The sequence below is a fragment of the Nakaseomyces glabratus genome, chromosome E, assembly GCF_010111755.1.
Source record: "Nakaseomyces glabratus chromosome E, complete sequence".
Taxonomy (NCBI): domain Eukaryota; kingdom Fungi; phylum Ascomycota; class Saccharomycetes; order Saccharomycetales; family Saccharomycetaceae; genus Nakaseomyces; species Nakaseomyces glabratus.
The window spans coordinates 95,253-114,506 of NC_088955.1; the positions used below are offsets into that span (position 1 = coordinate 95,253).

At 43.1% G+C, this 19,254-nt stretch overlaps 11 protein-coding genes across 11 annotated transcripts; 4 read left to right on the forward strand and 7 right to left on the reverse strand.

Moving 5' to 3' along the window:
* Positions 1 to 171: 171 nt before the first annotated feature.
* Positions 172 to 996, reverse strand: STM1 (Stm1p; the record flags this gene model as incomplete). Its single annotated transcript, XM_445725.1, has 1 exon — positions 172 to 996. One exon carries the CDS (start codon positions 994 to 996, stop codon positions 172 to 174), a length of 825 nt encoding a protein of 274 aa, XP_445725.1.
* A 537-nt stretch (positions 997 to 1,533) lies between these two features.
* On the forward strand, positions 1,534 to 2,949 carry STB3 (Stb3p; the record flags this gene model as incomplete). The annotated part of the gene is made up of 1 exon (XM_445726.2): positions 1,534 to 2,949. The coding sequence occupies one exon, from the start codon at positions 1,534 to 1,536 to the stop codon at positions 2,947 to 2,949; it is 1,416 nt and encodes a 471-aa protein (XP_445726.2).
* Positions 2,950 to 3,495: 546 nt separating this feature from the next.
* On the reverse strand, positions 3,496 to 5,073 carry CDC37 (Hsp90 co-chaperone CDC37; the record flags this gene model as incomplete). The annotated part of the gene is made up of 1 exon (XM_445727.1): positions 3,496 to 5,073. The coding sequence occupies one exon, from the start codon at positions 5,071 to 5,073 to the stop codon at positions 3,496 to 3,498; it is 1,578 nt and encodes a 525-aa protein (XP_445727.1).
* A 299-nt stretch (positions 5,074 to 5,372) lies between these two features.
* On the reverse strand, positions 5,373 to 6,029 carry TAF10 (Taf10p; the record flags this gene model as incomplete). Its single annotated transcript, XM_445728.1, has 1 exon — positions 5,373 to 6,029. One exon carries the CDS (start codon positions 6,027 to 6,029, stop codon positions 5,373 to 5,375), a length of 657 nt encoding a protein of 218 aa, XP_445728.1.
* A 310-nt stretch (positions 6,030 to 6,339) lies between these two features.
* SEC5 (exocyst subunit SEC5) lies at positions 6,340 to 9,285 on the forward strand (the record flags this gene model as incomplete). Its single annotated transcript, XM_445729.1, has 1 exon — positions 6,340 to 9,285. The coding sequence occupies one exon, from the start codon at positions 6,340 to 6,342 to the stop codon at positions 9,283 to 9,285; it is 2,946 nt and encodes a 981-aa protein (XP_445729.1).
* Positions 9,286 to 9,440: 155 nt separating this feature from the next.
* On the reverse strand, positions 9,441 to 10,706 carry TRM82 (Trm82p; the record flags this gene model as incomplete). Its single annotated transcript, XM_445730.1, has 1 exon — positions 9,441 to 10,706. The coding sequence occupies one exon, from the start codon at positions 10,704 to 10,706 to the stop codon at positions 9,441 to 9,443; it is 1,266 nt and encodes a 421-aa protein (XP_445730.1).
* A 347-nt stretch (positions 10,707 to 11,053) lies between these two features.
* SEC1 (Sec1p) lies at positions 11,054 to 13,144 on the forward strand (the record flags this gene model as incomplete). The annotated part of the gene is made up of 1 exon (XM_445731.1): positions 11,054 to 13,144. One exon carries the CDS (start codon positions 11,054 to 11,056, stop codon positions 13,142 to 13,144), a length of 2,091 nt encoding a protein of 696 aa, XP_445731.1.
* Positions 13,145 to 13,208: 64 nt separating this feature from the next.
* CWC15 (U2-type spliceosomal complex subunit CWC15) lies at positions 13,209 to 13,640 on the reverse strand (the record flags this gene model as incomplete). The annotated part of the gene is made up of 1 exon (XM_445732.1): positions 13,209 to 13,640. One exon carries the CDS (start codon positions 13,638 to 13,640, stop codon positions 13,209 to 13,211), a length of 432 nt encoding a protein of 143 aa, XP_445732.1.
* Positions 13,641 to 13,922: 282 nt separating this feature from the next.
* Positions 13,923 to 14,564, forward strand: NBP2 (adaptor protein NBP2; the record flags this gene model as incomplete). Its single annotated transcript, XM_445733.1, has 1 exon — positions 13,923 to 14,564. One exon carries the CDS (start codon positions 13,923 to 13,925, stop codon positions 14,562 to 14,564), a length of 642 nt encoding a protein of 213 aa, XP_445733.1.
* A 411-nt stretch (positions 14,565 to 14,975) lies between these two features.
* ACL4 (Acl4p) lies at positions 14,976 to 16,112 on the reverse strand (the record flags this gene model as incomplete). Its single annotated transcript, XM_445734.1, has 1 exon — positions 14,976 to 16,112. One exon carries the CDS (start codon positions 16,110 to 16,112, stop codon positions 14,976 to 14,978), a length of 1,137 nt encoding a protein of 378 aa, XP_445734.1.
* Positions 16,113 to 16,476: 364 nt separating this feature from the next.
* SSY1 (Ssy1p) lies at positions 16,477 to 19,038 on the reverse strand (the record flags this gene model as incomplete). The annotated part of the gene is made up of 1 exon (XM_445735.1): positions 16,477 to 19,038. The coding sequence occupies one exon, from the start codon at positions 19,036 to 19,038 to the stop codon at positions 16,477 to 16,479; it is 2,562 nt and encodes an 853-aa protein (XP_445735.1).
* Positions 19,039 to 19,254: the final 216 nt, after the last annotated feature.

Genomic DNA, 19,254 nt, shown 5'->3' on the forward strand with positions numbered 1-19,254 from the left:
GTTGAGTATAGGGATTGACTTTATTTGGTCATAGAAATGATTGCAAACGCAGATTGGTATTCATACTTTTCATTTTAAATATTTCTTTATTTCGATTAGAGGGGAAAGGAAAGATAGAAAAAAAAGAGCAATTCTTTTTTTTCTTATAGATATGTTTCACCTATTAGTTGTTTAGATCAAAGATGGCAAGGAAGAAGTGTCGATCTTCTTGTTGACTTCAGCGGTGTTCTTACCACCACGGGAGCTGTTGCTCTTACCACCACGGTTACCGCCACGGTTACCACCACGGCCACCACGGGAGTTACCTCTGAAACCGCCTCTTCTGTTGCTGTCTCTGTTGTCTCTGTTGTTGTCAGAGAAGGTGGCGTCGAATTGCAAGAACTCCTTGGTCTTCAATTGCTTGGACTTGACGGCCTTGGTCTTGGTGGCTGGGGCGTAGTCTGGGACGTCGCTCTTTGCCTCGGCTTGCAAAGTCTCCTCGACCTTTCTGGCCTCTGGGACCTTGTTCAAGTCGTTGTTGTCGACCTGGTTCATGTAGTCGGCAAGGGACATCTTCTGTGGGCCGGCTGGCTGGGTCTCTGGGGCCTCGGCGTCCTCGGCCAACTCGGACTCGGCGTCGCGCTTGGCTTGCTCCTCGACAGTCAACTCGCGGTCGTTGTCACCCCAGGCCTGGTTGATCTTCTTCTGGGAGTCGGTCTTGCCGGTTCTGGAGTGACGGTCGGTCATCTTTCTGTCGTTGTTTCTTCTGGCAGTGGCAGAGGAGCCAACGTCGCGGGCCCTGTTGTTGTCACGGCCAGCCTTCTTGTCTCTGATAGCACCCTCGTTGCCACTCAACTTGCCCTTGTTCTTTCTAGCCTTGGCTGGGTCGGCACTTGGTGGTGGAACATCCGCCTTCTTGGAGGAAGTGCTCTTCTTCACAACTTCCTTGGTGGCCAGAGGAATAGCGGCCTGTGGGTCCTCAACGTCGTTACCTAGAAGATCAAATGGATTGGACATCTGTGTCTCTTGCTCTTATTTCTTTGTTTTAGAATTCTAGTCTGAGTAGCAAGTTTAAAGTTCAAATTCAAGTACCACTCCAAGTTATAGTTGAAATTAAAAAGTTTTAACTATTTCAATTATTTTGTCAAAATTTTTTCACCAAAAGCTGCAATTGCTCTTCTCTCAAAGCAGAAAAGCAGAAAAATTTTCAGGTACCGATATACGTGATCATGTGGTTACGTGATGAGGGATATAATGTATATTCTATACGGCAGTCAGATGACTGCCGTATATATGTATATGAGATCTCATCACACGACGAGTCAGCTGATGGATACTGATGTACGTGGATGTCACGTTACCTTCACGTACATCACCAGACACGTTAATTCTAACCATTTCCAGGAACACCAGACACTCTATAGCATAATCGGGCTGGGATTAGGTACAAGTTATTAATCCGGGTACTAATTCCCTTGGTTTGGAAGGGGGAGGGAGGGAGAAAGGGTTAACAGGAACAGGAAGAAGTGTTAAGAAGAGAGAACTACAAGAAAAATGACCACTGACAAGCCGCTGTCGACGTCGTCGCCGGAGGCTGTTGTTGCTGCGGCGATGGTGACGCCGCAGCTGCTGTCGGAGCTGCTGGCGCGGTCGGGCCCGCTCGCGATAAGACACATCACGCACGCGCTCACGGACCAGATCCCGGACTTCAGCAAGCTGTCGTCCTCGAAGCAGCGGCGGCTGATCATGGGGGCCATGGACGCGGGGGACCGCCGCAACAGCGTCGTGTTCGAGAAGATCGGGTGGGGCCAGTGGACCGTGAAGCCCGTGCTCCCGGACCAGGACTTCGACCTGGTGCTCAGGGAGACAAACATAAGCAACGCTAAGGTCAAGGATATCGTGTCCCAGGAGTCCCAGCGCCGCCGCAACAGCAAGAAACTCGCCACCACAGGAACCACTGGAACCACTGGAACCACAGGAACAGCAGCTGCCACCGCCGTTACCCCTGGCGCCGCACCGGCACCCGCAAAACACTCAGAAACTACAAACATAAACTCTGCAAATGTATCGCCAAAGGCACAACACGCACAGCCTGCACAGCCGAGAGCTACAGTGTACCTCGACGAGAACGCAGTGGACTCCGATGACGACGAGGACCCACACGCCGACCTGCTCCTATCAGACCACAAGCAACACAAACCCACAGCGACGACGTTCTTGAACCCCGAGCGCAGAAGGTCCACCGTGCTGATGGCAGAGCACTCTCCGGAAACAAGCCTCGAGTTCGAGTTGCTAGCACAGAAGGTGAGACCCATAATCAAGGGCAGGCGGAGGTCGAGCGTGAAAGCCCACTCGCCCTTCGTGATCAAACCCTCTGCTGCCCAGACGCACCAGGACGCAACCTCGGTGTTCCGCCACAACAATAACTCCACTTCGGCAATTGCCTACCAAACTTCCGTTTCGGGGCCAGGGGCCGCCGTACCAACGGGAAACAACACGGGCAACGGCAAGATAGACCTGGACACTACGCCAAACAGCGAACCCACCTCTAGAAGAGCGTCACGTTTGTCCTCTTCAAAGGAGTCAAGCATTAGATCAACCCTGTTCCCAAACAAAAACTATAGATGGATTGCTAAAAATCCAGGGCTGGCCCACTCTACCAATAGTATAAACAAACAACCACAGGATCACTTCAAAATAAATCACTATGATATCGCTACAGTGGACAATGTCCTAAACGACCACCATTCCGAAACGGATGAAGAAGATTGGGCATCGATTGGCGCAGCATCCTTGCGAAGAAGCAGCGCTATCTCGTCATCTGTTAACCTGGTTAACAACTCACCGTCTCCACAATCTGATGACTCAATTAAACATGAGTCTTTACACTCTAATGACCCAAGAATTACGCCGACAAAACCCGCTGAGGATAAAAGCGCGGCCTATTTGCTAATGAGCTTGAAATCCTAATTCATTTTGTTTTTATCTTTTCATCTATTTCCTTTTTTTTACTAACTATATTACTGTACACTCAGTATCGCTCATAATGGTAAACTTTTTAACGTATTTTTTTTTCCTGACCCATATTTTTCTTCATAGAATGCCTACACCAGCCTTTATTTCACTTACATTTTTTTGTTTATTCGATTTTTTTTTTATTGCTACCACATATTGTTTTATCCATACATTCTATCTAACATCTCTATTCAAAAGTATCTACTCACTACTTCATTCATCTCCAGGAGACAATGAGATTATTTTTTCCAATAACTTACTTTATAGATTAATTCCTAAAAGCATACCCTTGTATTTATATGTTTTACTCAGTACTTGTTTCTCTTTAATATTGGTTTAGACAGTAATATTAGTTTTACTTGTTACTTAAATCTATTATTTTCGCAAAAACTCAACACTATATGAGATAGATAACAATTATATGTATATCAGTACTGATATGAAATTGGACAAGTAAATTGACTGCAACTCTAGCACGACAGACCCGGGGACCCATTACAATTAGTCGACAATATCAGCAGTGTTCTGAGGCTCGTCTTCTTCTGCAACATCATTACTTTTAGCCTCTTCCTCGATATTTAAGCTCTCCATGGCATGCTCGTTCTTGTATTCCTCCTGCAGATGCTTGAACTCCTCTTCATTCTCTAGCAGAGCAGCAACCTTTATGATCTCTGCTTCACCGAGAAGATCTAAGGCATGTTCTGCAATGTCAATTGGTAAATCAGCAAAGGCTTCATTAACGGTATCCAAATCTTTGGTCTTCAAGGCCTCTTGTAAGTTCTTTGGAAGTTGGCCAAATATCTTCACTCTTTCAATCTCATTTGGATCAGACGATTCAAAATCTGGAAGCTCAAACTCGATTTGTGTAGATTCATCAACCGTCTTTAACTGAATAGTCTCAACTCCTTGCCCTTCATTATTTCTTTCTTCTTCTTCTAGGATAACACACCTCTTCTTGACATGTTCAAACTTTGTATTCACAGAATCCAAAAATTGTGCTTTAGCAGCTTCGATTCTAGACTCTAGGAATACTCTCTTGAAGAATACTTCAATAGAGTTCTTCAAGCGTTGGACGTCCAATGTTGGACTTCTTTGCACATTGTAAATGGAATCAATAAAAGCTAGTATTTCTGCTTGGTGAAGAATTTGGTAAGTCCTCTTTTCGTCATGCTTTAGTTGTGATTCAAAGGCTTTCATCATTAGAGCATCCTTCTGTTGCTCAGTAATAATTTGGTAGTTTTCCATCAAGAAACTGGCTGACTTCTTGTAGTCACCAGTTGGAATCTTTGAGAACTGTTCAGTTTCAGGGAACAAGTGTAACATATCTTCGTCATCTGTAGTGGATTGTGTTTGAACAGCCTGTTGTGATTCTTGAGCTTCTTCGTTGATGATCTGAGTACCTGTGGAAGCCTCTGCGATGGATTTTGGAGGTAACGCAGTCTCGCTAGTCCTTGTAACACCAGCCTTTTCAGCAGATTTCTCCAGCTCCCTGGCTTTCCTTTCTTCCTCCTTCTTGTATTTGTTCATGAAACTGCTGTCAAACCCGGTATGGATGTCATCGCTAGAGATGTGTGCCTGCTTCTCCTTGTATAACTGCTTCAACTTCTCGTTAGCCTCCTTCGTGACGTCGTCGATCTTCTTTCTGTGCTTCAGCATCAGCTCCCTCAGGACTGCCCCGTTGCGTGGATCCTGCCCATCCTTGATGGCGTCTCTTCTCAACTGATCGAAGAGGTCCTCCACCATCTCATTGTAAGTGGCAATCTGCGGGTCGACGTTCTCCCCAACAGACTTCTCGTTCTTGTCAAAGTTCTCATTCAGAAACTTGGTAACCTTGTCTTGCTCAGCAAGGTCCTCATCCGCCAGAGACCCCAGCAGCTTGTCCACCCTCTTGTTCAGGAACGAGTACATGCCCACCTGCGCCTCCAGGTTCTTGATGTCCTGGTTCCGCTTGAACCGCTGCTCGTGGATGCTCTGCTGCTTCCACTTGATGAACGACTTCTTGTCCACATTCGGATGCACCTCCACATCAGAGTCGTCACTCAGCTCGATCTTGTCCCACTTAGAGTAATCAATAGCCATCTCTCAACGCCCGCTTAGCCAATGCACCCAGACCAGTACAATTACAGTCAGTACAACTATTTAATGCTCAATACAACTATTATAGCCAACATTCCTTTGAGCTGAAGGGAACTTGAACCCTAGGGGAACCCTAAACAAAACCCTAGGGTTTCTCACTCTATACAAGATGCTCATCGATGGTATTTAATGGTATTCAATGGCATTTATTGGTATTTATTGGTCTTTTATTGGTATATTATGGCATCTATAATGCCCCTCGGTGGGTTATAAAGGCTATATATATATAGGTGCCTGGGAGGCTACCTGTAGAAGTCGGGCCGTCCGATGTTGAGGCCGTACTCTGCCACTGCGCTGCTGAGGTCATTCACCGTGAGCACCACTTTGGAGGCGCTGTTCTTCTCCATCTGCTGCTGCTGCTGCTGCGTGAGCTGGCTCTGCTGGCCGTTCATCAGCTGTCTGGCCTTGGTTTGCCCGTTGTTGGCGTTCTGCACCGCGACGTTCGACCGTATCCGCGAGTACTCGTATGCGTCGCTGGCTATGTCGCTGACGAACTTCTGCGTCGCCAGCGCGAGCAGGCGCTTCACCCTGATGTCTGCGCACTCGAACCCGTTCTTCGTCAGGTAGTAGTCTATCACCGCATCAGGTATGATCGGCGGGTTCTCCTTCATCATGTCCAGCACTTCCCCGAGAGTCTTGTCTTTCCTCGTGAACTCCGGCAGCTGGAACAGCTTGCCAGTGCCATCGTCTATATACGCCTTCTCCTCCGCGTTGCCCGCGTTGCCCTCGCTGGGCTCTGCATCTGCACCAGCACCAGCACCAGCATCTCCACCTGTACCTGCCGCAGCCTCTGCCCGCCCAAACAGCGCAGCGTTGTCCACCGGCATCTCGTCCTCGTTGTCGTCGAACTCGTCCAGCACTTCGTCCTCCTTCATGTCCACATCCTTGTCCACATCCATCTTTGTAACTGCCTCTGCTACGTACTTGGCTCTGATGCTAAGTACCTGTAATTCCTCACTGTGCTCTTTATAACACTTCAAAGCTCTCAAATTCACAGATTTTTTGGTTTCTTGGAGCGAAGTGACAAAAGACAAAGGGGACTTTCATTCTGGGCTCGGATCAGCTCGGATCAGCACGAATAACACAGCAAGGCAGTCGCTGGACGGTTAAGTGAAGGCGCTAACTAGACTCTGCTGCTTATTCTGAACAGTTGAGCGTTTCCCCCGTCGAATTTGGCCCTAGGAATTGCATAGAGCACAGACATAGAGAATGGCATTCCAAGTGGACGAGCACAAGCTGCTCGAGATGTACAACTTGAACGAGCTGAACCCTGCGGACAGTGTCGACAACGACTGGCAGCGTGTGTCGACGATACAGTATGACCTGGGTGCGTGGCAGGACAGCGGCAAGATGTTGGAGGAGAGGCCCTATGCGTTGCTGTCTGACCTGATAGCGCAGCAGAAAGGCGCGAGCCAAGGCAGCCGTGGGTTGCAAGGCGGCATAGATGCGTCTACGGTGAACGATCCCCTGGATGGCCAACTGGTGCTGGAGAAGATGCGGCAGTTGAGGATGAACCCCGAGCAAGCACCGCAGTATCTGGTCAATAGCAAAAACTTCGACGCGATCCAGTTTCTGCGTGGGATGCATAACAGGGACTCCTTCGACGAGTTGAGCCAGTACTTGGACAGGTTGGACAGAGAGCTACAAACGCAAGCGGGCGACTTGCAGCACTTGGTGCAGACCAATTTTACAAAGTACGTCAAGATCAAGAGCCGCCTGGATCAAATATACTCTAACTTTTCGGAAGGTGGTGAACAAGAAAATCAAAATATAATGAAAGTAGAGAAACTGAAAGAAGAACTGGACGAGACGATAAGATTCACCACACAGAAGTTGAACCCTGTTATCAATTATGAGAAGAAGATTAACAACTTCAAACTAACCAAGAGATTTATTGAGGAGAACAAATTCTTCATAAATCTGCCAAAACAATTAAAATCACACCTAATACAAAACAATTACAACAAATTGATAACAGACTACTTGAAAGGTAAGGAGCAATACGATAAGCTAGTGCAATACTTCGAAAACAAGGTCGTTGCTGAGTTTCATGATAACGAGGAGGAGAGCAACATCAACAAAACTCCAAAGGTAATAGAGGTTATATGGTCCGCTTGCCAATCGATAGTTGAAATATATAAGAGTCAATTGTGGAGACTAATTACCACACCATCTGTTATTGGTAATGCCAACAAGATAGCTGGTAAACAAAGCAGTGAGATTGACATTAGTATTGAAACACCCGAGATGTTTCTGCCCAATATATCTAGATTGCTAGACCTAAATATTGATGAAAACCCCATTATCAAGTGGATAGAATCCAGAATCGATTATCTCGAGACAAAACTTAGAGACACCGCTCAGAATATGATTCTTAAAATCACCAATGCACAGCAAAACATAATTAGAAACCAGGTTTCGCACGCTGCTGAAACCGAAAGAGATACCGATGCTGTGGAGTTGGAGCACTATACAAATATAGATAAACTATTCAGCCATGGTGCATTTATGAAAAAGGGAGAATCTGGTGACTCAAATAACAATTCTAATACCATGATAAGTTCTGCACCCACCTTTGGTGATGGAACAATCATCTCCCAAGGTCTAACTGACTCCATTATTGTGATAGAGATGTGGTTACTTATCCTCAAATATGCACAACAGCTGAATGAATTATCTGCTAGGTTTATCCAATTATGGGAACATACTGAAAAGTTTTTAGATGGTTCATATCAAACTATCTTGATAAATGAAAAGAGAAAGGAGAATATTTTACTGGTAGGTGACTTCAATGCTTGTGAGAAATATCAAAAACAAATTCATTTGTCTGATGATGAAGTCAAAGGAATAAGACTAAAAGGTGAGAGCTTTGTTAAAATGATTGCGGACAGAATCTTTATACTATTCCAATCATCCCAAAGCAGCCTTTCCCAATTCACATCTGAGGATGTTTCAATGGATGATATGACATGGGAAAAAGAAATTGGCCTTCCTTCCAACTACGGATTTATCCCCCCTAACGCAAATGGCCTGAGTTGCTTAAGATACCTTCCTCTGATCATTGAACCGATTTTGAGGTTTAGTAGTGATTTGGCTCAGCTTAAAATAACACCAAAATCAATTGAAATACCTAAGAAACTTGCTTCGATAATTATTGGTCGTTCGGTTAGTGCAATTTCTTCAACGAAGTTAAGAGATATTGCAAATTTCCATAAATTAGAAAACTGGGAAAAATATGAGTTTGTAAACGCTAGAAAAGATGATCTGAATGACTCCAATTATGAGTATGCTATTACTCAGTTTCCTACTATCATCAAGTCTTTCCAGGAATTATCAATCAAAACTATCAGAGATATTGTTTTTTCATTCGAGAAGTTGCCAACTATTGGTGGTGTATCAATAATCGAATATCCTTCCAAGAAGGTGCTAACAGGCATTGAAATTCAACAAATTATATCTATGGAAGCCGTTTTGGAATCAATATTGAAGAATGCAGCAAAAGATAAGGACAATCCAAGGAATCCACACACAATTCTCACATTGACTAATTTGCAATGTATTAGAGAGAGCACTTTTCCCGATATTCTACAGTTCTTTGATGACTGTTTTGAATGGAATCTAAAGACAAAGAATTTGGAGTTATTCAATTTACTTGCAAAGATGGAACAATCTATTTTCGGTAACTATTTATCTGACCTGAAGATTAGCCTACGTGACACCCTTGAATCGAAGTTTAATGAGATCGATTGGGCTACTTACACTTCTACTTCGTTTAGAGCTGGTGATTACATCATTGAATCTTTGATGGTACTAGTGTCTGTCCACAGTGAGTGTTCCCGGGATGGTCCTCAGTTAATTGATAGAATACTACGAGAGAGTCACATCTTCATCGCTAGATATCTCTTCGAGTCTTTCAAGCCATTTATTGGTAATATATCAGCAGATGGCCTGCTACAAGTTACCGTGGATATCCAATTCTTCCAAAGAGTCCTAGGAAGGCTGCTTGATAAGGATACTGAATCTACATTGGGCGCAACATTGCAGAACTGTTTCCAAAACAATGCCGAGAGATTGAAGATGTGCATAAAAGAAACGGAACCAATCGTCAATGCTAATTTGAAGAGAACAAGTATTCAATTTTCAGCATTCAAATAAGTACATAACCATATATTGAATGAAATAGATTTAATGATTGCCAAAAATATCTCAACCGATGAGAGCTTTATTTTTCTATTATACAATTTTATTATCAACAATGCTATTAAGATGAGTACTTTTATGAGATGTAGAATTACGTACCCAATAGCGACTCATGAGAAATGTTCACCATGCTTCTTCAAGGATGCGATGTTATATAAAGGATAAACCGAGTCTGCGTCTGCAAGTAGTTCATCCTTTTGCTTGAATGTGCTTATCCATGACGAGTTTAGTTTATTCAAGTTCTCGTCCACAGAAAATGGTTTATTGGAGTCACCAGAATACGTTAGGAACGCAATTAATTGTTCTGCATTTTCATCCCTGTTATCAAAAGTAACAAGGTATTCACTCTTACCATTGCTCGAAATAGATACAACGTTATGCTTGAATTCCACTTGTTGTGCTAGGGACAACTCACCAGTTTCGGTATTACAGTGTAAGATAAACAGCACAGGTGTGGCTTCTACAAAGAAGGCAACATATGGCTGTTGACCGCATGACTTGATGGAAGCAACGGCATACTCGATGACATTGTTCTCTTCATTCTGAAATCTTGCTGGAGCCAAATGCTGATCATTGATGAAAGGCTTCACCGCGTCCTCAAAGGAGTACTGTGACAGCAACTCACCTGATTGCCAGTTCCATGCAAATATCTCCTTGTCACCACCAGCACTAAATAAGAACTTCGTTTGCCATTTTGGAAGGTCCACCGACGAGACGAACTCCTTGTGGCCGAACAGCCATTTGTCGACAATAAAAGTCTGTGGATAATGCGAAATCTTGATATGCTCGTCTCTGTCAGTAGTGATAATATAGCTCTTGTTGTTAGCATCCTTTGCAACTGCCACATCCGTCAGCATTGAGACGTGACCCAGGATAGGCTCGCTCTGGTCATCGATCTTTCGTATTGGCTCCTCGTCGATTTTTAGCTTATAAACGTCACCAAACTTGTCTGCGACTATGATAGTAGTGTCTTCATCGGCCAATGCCAGCGCATTGGGTCTCTTTGGAAACTGCTGTCTCTTCATCACTTGCAGGAACTTCTCCGGATCTTCAGCTGAGGTATCGATCTTAAATATCACAACCGACTTATCAGAGTCCACGCATGCAATAAGCTTCCCTTCATCAGAGGTCAGCCTTAAGTTCCTGATGTACGAGTACACCGCTGGAGCACCAATACCTTGGCTGCCCTTCGGCTTCGCATCACCGGCATTGCTCTTCAACTTCTTGTAGGAATTGTGCGAGTCCCGCTGATCCGTGTCTACCCAGTAGCCCACCAGCTTCTCACCAGCAAACACGCTGATAGTGTGCTTGCAAACCACATACTGGTACTTGTTCTGCGAATCACTGATCGCAACGTTCAATGGATGCACAAACATTCGCAAAAAAATTATACTCCTCTTCTGGTCCGTTTCCACTTCCAGAATCAAAGCCAGAATAATGGAAGCAAAGTAAAAAGTACCACCCCAGAAACCTACAAGTAATACCACAAGTTCCAACTACTATTGCAATTTTAGCGATGAGCTCATCGCAAAAATTTTCAGTGACGTGCGGCGGTACTTCCTCGCCGTTCCCCTTTAACTCTGCCAAACCTCGAAATTGCAGGCTAATAAGTAGTATAAACATGTCAATGTTGGCTGTAAATGGCTGGATAATGGCAGGACTGGAGCCTAGTGTCTAGTAATTGGTGTGTGTGTGGGCTGAAGACGAGGTTTTTCTTTTGGCGATGTCTAATTTGATCAGGTTGCAGCGGGAGTATGTGTTGAGCACGATAGACTCTATAGAGACTGATCATGGGCTGAAGTTTCTTGTTATTGATGCGGAGGTGAAGCGGTTCTTTGATATGCTGAACCTGACTGAGCGGGAGCTGTTGAGCCATGTGACTTCTGTGGATTTCATTGATTCCAAGTCGCGGAAGGGGCAGCCTGGAGTGTCCGCTGTGTACATGTTGAAAGCGACGCAGTTCAACATCAATTGCATGGATGTGGACTTCCAGAACAGGCCCCCCAAGTATAAGAACGCCCATGTGCTCTTTCTCGTTGGTATTGGCGGGACTTTGTCCGAGTTTTACAGGAGCAAGCGATTTGTCACCCAGTTCACCAGGTCTGTGAAGATGCTTAATATGAACTTCATGGTTAAGGAATCGCAGTACTTTCAGGCGTATGATATAGACAAGCCCTTGCAGCTATTGTTTAACCCCAATTGTAGGGACCTGATTGACGATGTGGTCGAGAGAACGGTACGAGCATTACTGACCATGTGTGTCATGACGGGAGAGTACCCAATTGTCAGATATTACAACACTGGTCTCTGCAGAAGGATCGCCACCGATTTCCAGGAGTCTCTAGATGATCACGCCAGAAACAACGAGGATTTCTTTACAGATAACTCGAGACCAAGGTCAGTTATGGTAATCGCAGACAGAACAGTGGACATGTTTGCACCATTCTTACACGAGTTTACATACCAGGCAATGGCTTATGACCTTTCGGATAACATCACTGCCTCTGACGACATATACACGTACGAAGTTGAAAATGAAGCCGGGGAGAAACAGGTAAAGAAGACACCGCTGCTTGACATATATGATGAAGACTGGGCGCAGACAAAGCATCAACATATCACCGATGTGCTTAAATATGTAGACGGTAAAATTAATGAACTGATTGCCCAGAACCCCAAACTGGTAGACAGGTCGAAGGCCAAGAATGCTGCTGATTTGGGTCTGATCCTTGCACACCTAAGTGGGTTTGACGAAGAGAGAAGAAGATATGCAGCGCACAAGGAGCTGGTCACCGAATTGTTGCAGATCAATTCCCAGCGGAAACTTGCCGAATGGGCGCATATTGAGCAAAACATCGCCGGTTTCGGTCTAGATGCTCAAGGGCATAAGTGCAAACATTTAACAGATGAACTTATAGAGGTATTAGCTAGGAAAGAACCCGACACTTTGGACAAGATCCGTTGTATTATATTATATGCTATATTCAGGGGTGGTTTGATAGAGCTTGATTTTATCAAGTTGTTAACGTTTATCGGTGTAAACGAGGAGCATGAATTCTTCCATAGCTTTATGATCCTTTTCAAGAACATTGGCATGCTGGGCATTAACATCATCAAAGAAGATCCTAAGACCAAACCATTCAAGAAAGTTTGGTTTAGCGACACAATTATAGACGACCCTAATGTGTTTGACACTTCTAGGTATATTCCCGCTGTCGGTAACATCTTATCTAAGATCATCACAAATCCGTTACTGCTAGATGAAGAGTCCTTCCCATATGTGAAGGACAAGCCTATCGAACTTCTTGATGAGGAAGAGTTAGGAGAAGGTCCACATTTGGCCACACAGAATTCTACTTCGCTGAGAAAAACGCGGCACAGAGCTAACTGGACCAAGAGAAATGAGCCTGTCGACAGGTCTCCACGCCAACGTTTCTTCTTTTACATGGCTGGTGGTATTACCTATAATGAAATAAAATCTGCATATGATCAGTCCTTACTGAAGAATAAGGATGTCTTCATTGGTAGTGACGGTATTTTCACGCCCAGATCATTTATGAGAAGTATAGAGAAGTTGGATGCCCCAAGGGAAGAGCTTCACCTTAACGACGACAAGAAGGTAAATGACAGGCCACCGGAGTTCTTATTCCAGGACATTGCCCCTACTATTGAGAGGCCAACGCATGTGCAGAGAGTTCCGATCCATCCCGACCAGTCCAAACAGCAACTGACACCTGAAAAACCCCAGGAGCCGTCCAGTCCTAAGAAGAAGAAACGCAGTAAATTCAACCTTTTCAAGAAAAAGGATAAATAGAGACTATAATTTCTGTAAGTAACAACTCAAAGTGTATCCCAGTAAATCGCATTGTTATCTAAAACTACTTGACGAACCTGTTCAAGAACTCCTTGTGCTTCTGTGACCTCACGGTATCGTTAGTAAACTTCTCAGGCTTCACCACTTTCTTCCTTCGGCTAAATGCGGTCTTCCCCCAGGACACACTATCGTCTTCTTTCTTCACCAGTTTGATATCCTTCTTATCCTCGACCTCAAGCGGTTGTATCATCTTCTGTACCTGACTCGGTCCGAGAGTCGCACTTCCAGTACCAATATTTGTACCAGCACTAGTACTATCATCAACAGAACCTGCATCTGAACTAGTCTGTATCTGAGAGGTAGTCTTATTCTTGGGCTTCCTGGCCTTCAACTCCGTGTGTCCCGGAAGCAAACGAGCATGCTCTGTGCCCGTAGGAACCAGCGCACCTTTCGCACCGTTACGAGCCTCCAGCTGTGGCCTATGCGCAGTTGTCATTGTCTTACTAGTATCTTACTTATGTAGTTCGGAAGCACTAGACTAACCAGCTTCACCTGTTCCTATTTATAACTTTCCAGATTCGAAGGAGCTCATCGCAAAATTTGGCTCAAGAGGGCTGTCCAACTGAAAAAAAAAAGTTGGAATAGACTATACATGAAGGTTGTGGAAGCAAGTACTGGTCGGTAACAGGGGTTTACAAGGCAGCTATACGGTCAGAGTAGGTAGGCTGGATAGTTATTTGAAGTATACATTGATAAAAGTTAATTTGAAGCGCAGAGAATGGTGGAGAATACAGATTCAACGCATGGTGACGCTGTGAATCCAGGTCCCGAAGGGGAGGCAGTGGAGGTGGTGGATGATCTGCACAGCTATATATCGATCAAGGACTATGCGTATGATGAATCCAATGCGCTGCATTATGGGTATCTGGAGGAAGAAGTGCCGGGGGAAGCTGTACAAGAACATGACAACTATGCGGGGAGCGATGCCGAGGATGGAGAAGACATAGATGGAAATCATACAGACAAGAGAGCTAGTGTGGTGATGCCTCAGGACTACGTTGTTAATCAGAAAGCAGTTGCATTGTATGATTTTGAGCCCGAGAATGACAACGAGCTGGGACTAAAAGAAGGCGATGTAATATTTATAAGCTATAGACACTGCCAAGGGTGGTTAGTGGCGCAGAACGATACACAGACAAAAACGGGACTTGTACCGGAAGAGTTCGTTTCATATCTAGACTCTGAGGAAAGTGACTCTGTGCGACCTTTCTATTTGACAGAGATGCTAACTCATGGCTTACAGGCAGAACCGGAACAGGATGCCAAAGCTGGTAAAAAAGATGACGATGAGGACGAATGGGAGGATATAGATCAGCTTGAATCTGATATGGATAGCAAGCTTAACATATCTGTAAGTTAACATCTATATCATTTATTCATCTTATTCTATCGTGCATATATTCAAAACTTTAGATGATCAAATAGATTATCTATCAACAATTGCATTTTATTCACCAATAACAAAAAATATACCTCACAATGATTTTGGTATTATCCAGAAGCCTCAATTTACTCTCTAGCTTTCAATAGAGGCATCAAAATCTCTTATGTGGGGTGTTACTTCCATATTTTTCTCTCAAAACACTCTCTTAGTTACTATTAAATACTTTCCTTAACGTTAACGATATATTAAAATACTTGTTTAAATAATCTACAAAATATCTGCTTTATTAAAATATACCTCTAACTGATATAACAAAAGCATTTATGCGCTATTTTGGCTCTTGACTATAGTAAAGAGATGTTGTTCTTATGGTTCCCTGCTCCGACTTCATATATCGTTGTCACTTTCAAATTCATCATCAAGGTTAGCTTCGATGTCCTCCAGAGGTTCACCTTTCTTGATCTTCATCAGTATTTTAGCATCGACTTCTCCGCCTATTTCCTGCAATACGCTATTTGCACCAGCAACAATCTCACTAACAACTTCATCATTTGGATCGCTAGCTTCACCAATTTTTACTGCAAAAGATAGAGATATACGAGCATCTTGTATTAGACCATTGACTACCTCATCTTCGAGGTTTAATGCTATCTCTTGAATGTGCTGGTTAAACTCATAAATTGTTTCAGGTTTCATCTCAACAGTTGGATTCTGCTGCTGGAATGTACCAACTTTAGCTATCATGTAAGTTGTGAAACCTTCTAAATAGTATCCTTCTATGTTGTCCTCATCAATATCTCTGACAGCACCGATAACTTTTAGAGCGATTTCATATAACCCTACCTCAATGCACATTTTTGCTAGTGAAAGTAATGGTTGCAAAAGTTCTACAAGTTCATTAGCCCCCGAGCTTTCAGAGTCCAAGTTGTTACTAATTTCGTCTTTCTTCTTCTCAAACAGTTCCCAGGCTAGACTGAAAGCTTCACACGCTTCATTAAACTTTTGCTGAGAGATTCTAATAGAACCCAATGTAGCCAACACATCTGGACTACCTCTTTCAGTTATTTCAAGAGCTTTATTGATAAGTTCCTCACATTGAGACTCAGCTTCAGGTTCCATACAAAGATCTGTCATCCAAATTTCAATCATTGAAAGCAGACCACCAACTATCTTGTTCACTTGCTCACCGTTCAAGTTATCGCCTCCTTCGTTGGAGACATTCTCAATACCCTGGCTGATAAGTTGTATACCGTCAGGACCACCAACAACTTGCCCCAGTGTGAAGAATTGGTCAGTGCCGGTCTTGGTCCCTTGAGGATCGAGCTCACAAGACTTCACCAGGCACGGATACGCCTTGTCTAGCTGACCATCCTCTAAATATGCATCGGCAAACACTTTGTATAGCTCAGGATCCGAGCAACTACCATTGTCAACCTGTGACTTGTACAACTTTAACAGTTTCAACGCCTTCTTGCAATCATTCTCCCCAAGCGCCTCTTTGGCCTGAACAATTACAGCTTCCATCCTTTGACCAATACACACAACCTCCTGTTACACCAACAAATTGCCACTTATCTGTGCTCCGCCAGAGACTAAAGTCAAATATTAAATCAATGAACTAGACCTATATATTATGCGATGAGCTTCACTTTATTTTGTATTTTTTATCAAAGCTCATCGCAAAATTTTTATTCTTTTTATACACACCATTTCTTAGAAAATCCCGTAGAAGGGCCCAGTCGATTCCATTTAATTATAATAGACACACTATCAACTTGGAATTAGAATATTATCAATAGAGGTACGGACCAATGCTATGTAAGTATATATACAATCGTATTAGTACTTGAAATTCAGGGGGTTTGCGCTTTTCAAGAGCATCTACGCATCAGATTAGCCAGTTGTACAGCTTCTTTAGTCTTTCGGAGTAAGGTCCTCTGTACTGGCGGTGTTCCGTCCAAAGGATCCGGTCAATTTCACGACGGCCGGTGTCCAGGTCTAGTTGATCCAGTCTCTGTATCTTAGATGTACTGATTAACTTGTAGCCCAAGTAGCAGACTCCAAAGAGGATCAACCCACCGTAGGATGAGAAGAAGGACTTGGTGTTCCAGTATCCATGTATGAAGTTTATGAAACCCATAAACAGAACAAAGATGGAACACCCCAACAGACCAAACATGGACAGGTAAGGCTGGAACGGTGATCTGTAGGGGTAGAACACATCGTCTCTTGATATTATGTCCCTCCGTTTCTTCAAGGCATAGTAAAATCTTAAGAAGGCGACGTTCAATCCGAGCCAAATGATTGACGTGGCTGCACTTGAAATATTCATCAACACATCAAAGTTGGATATAGCAGCGTCATCCACAGCCAGGTATGCTACAATGGCAAACAAACTTGAGAACCCGATGGCAACATAAGGAACGCCTCTTCTATCACACAATCTAAACACTGCTGGCGCTTTTCTTTGAATAGACATAGCATACAAAGTTCTGGAAGAAGCATATAATGAAGAAGCTGTAGCAGACGATGTAAAGAAAATTAAAACAGCATTAAAACCAGCTGCAAACGAACAAAAACCAAAATTTTCCAAAGCCAAAACCCAAGGACTGGAAAACCCAGCCTGAACATCTCCAGGATTCACTCCATGAAGAACTTCCTCGCACCTATAACTAACTTGCCATTCATTAGAAACCTTATTCTCAATATTATGATATCTACTTTCTAATGCTCCTGTATAGTACGATAACAATCTTGGATCACCAGTATAAATATTTATACTGACCGAGAATATCAAAAAGAAGTATATCGTGAAAATGAAAATGAATGTCCTTTTCATTGCTGAAGGTATAGTCTTTCTGGGATTCTTGGCTTCTCCACTAGCTACAAAGGTCATTTCTACTCCACTAAAAGCAAATGTAGAAACAAGCATTACTGAAACAACCGCAATGAAACGGCCTCTGTTTCCACCAATACCGTTTATACTACCTAGGCCAGCGTCAGATAAATCAAATGTCGGCCTAAATAAACCATAAGTGATATCCTTCAAGTTTCTAGATTTCTCCGCATCCCAATAACGAAAACTGACTCTACCGTGTACGTCAAACCCATGACCAGCATTAAGAACAAGCATTACAATAACAATCATAATCGTTATCAGGACTTTTGATAGACCAACAATGTAAACAAATTCTCCCAAAAACCTGACATCAAACAAATTCAGTACTAAAGGAAATAAGGAGAATAGTGTAACGAATCCAGCTGTACCACCTCTAGTGAGTTTCAGGTGATCATAGTGACTGAAGTAAAAAGTACTTGAAACAACTTGTGCAGGTAACGCAACCATTGATGAAAACCAGTAGGTCCAACCTAAAGCAAATCCAAAAGCGTCCTCGACAAACCTTGACGCTAACCCAGAAAATCCTGAAGAAACAGGAATTAATGTGGCAAGCTCAGCAAAGGACATCATAGTAGCAATTACAACTGTACCAGTTATTATGAACCCCAATAAACATCCAAAAGGGCCTGCAATTGAAAATGCTTTACCTGAAGTCATGAAAATCCCTGCACTCAAACATGCACTTATCGCTAGCATTTGAATATGCCTCACTTTTAAGTTTCTCTGCAATTGATTTCGCCTTCTTGTACTATCATGTAGATATTTATTGATCTTTTCATGGATATAGCGCTTGCCTTTCTTCTCCTGATCTGAATCGTAAAAGTTTGAATGAACATTTCCATCGATGCTGACACTACGTTTCATTGTTTCATAGTCTATGTTTTCATCAATAGCAACATTTCCATCACTTGCGTTATCGATAACATAGGTTCGTGACGACATATTGTCGAAGTTATTTCTGATGTCATTATTCGTATGAGCATTCTTTGATCTGGAAGGATTGGCTGACTTGGAATAGGCTCCTTGAAATGCTGATTTCAATACATTTAAACGTAGCCTAGCACAGCTGTTCTTCTTATTATTAGTCTCAGTGTTAGGACTTGTGTATTTTTCATGTAAAATAGAATCCTCGACCACTTGCAATCCATCATTATTCTGCTTTTTTAATATATCCTCTAAAACATCTCTAAGTTCAGCTTCCTTCCTTACTTTCTTATCATATCTTTCAAAATCATTCATCGAGTGGTTATCATAGTTCAGAGACAGTATACTAGAACTGTTGAGCATATCAGCCAGCCCTATTTTCCTCTTGTCCATATACCTCTCAGTAACATAAAAACGATGATTCCGGACTTCATCGTAATACCGACCGGTATCGTACCAGCCTTCTTCCTCTATTATACTTCTTAAAACACCAGTATCAATAGAATTTGCAGGTTTGATGGATATACCATCACCGTCATCTATATAGTCATCATCAAGGTCATCATCGGAGATAACAACTTCGATGTTGTTTCGACCAGGGAATAGATTGCTTCGTTCCTCACCCATTTCATCCTTTATATATGTTCAAATAGCACTCTTTGTATCGGTCAGTGCTTCAGTTATCCATCAGAAACCTACAGCAAAGGATAGGAAACTACTTATAAGATGCACCTATGCTAACCTCTGTAAGTTGTTGCGATGAGCAAGATATTCGTGCGACTAAACACGTTTGCCAGTAACTGAATAATGACAGTAAATTAAATGCTATTATAACTTATATAT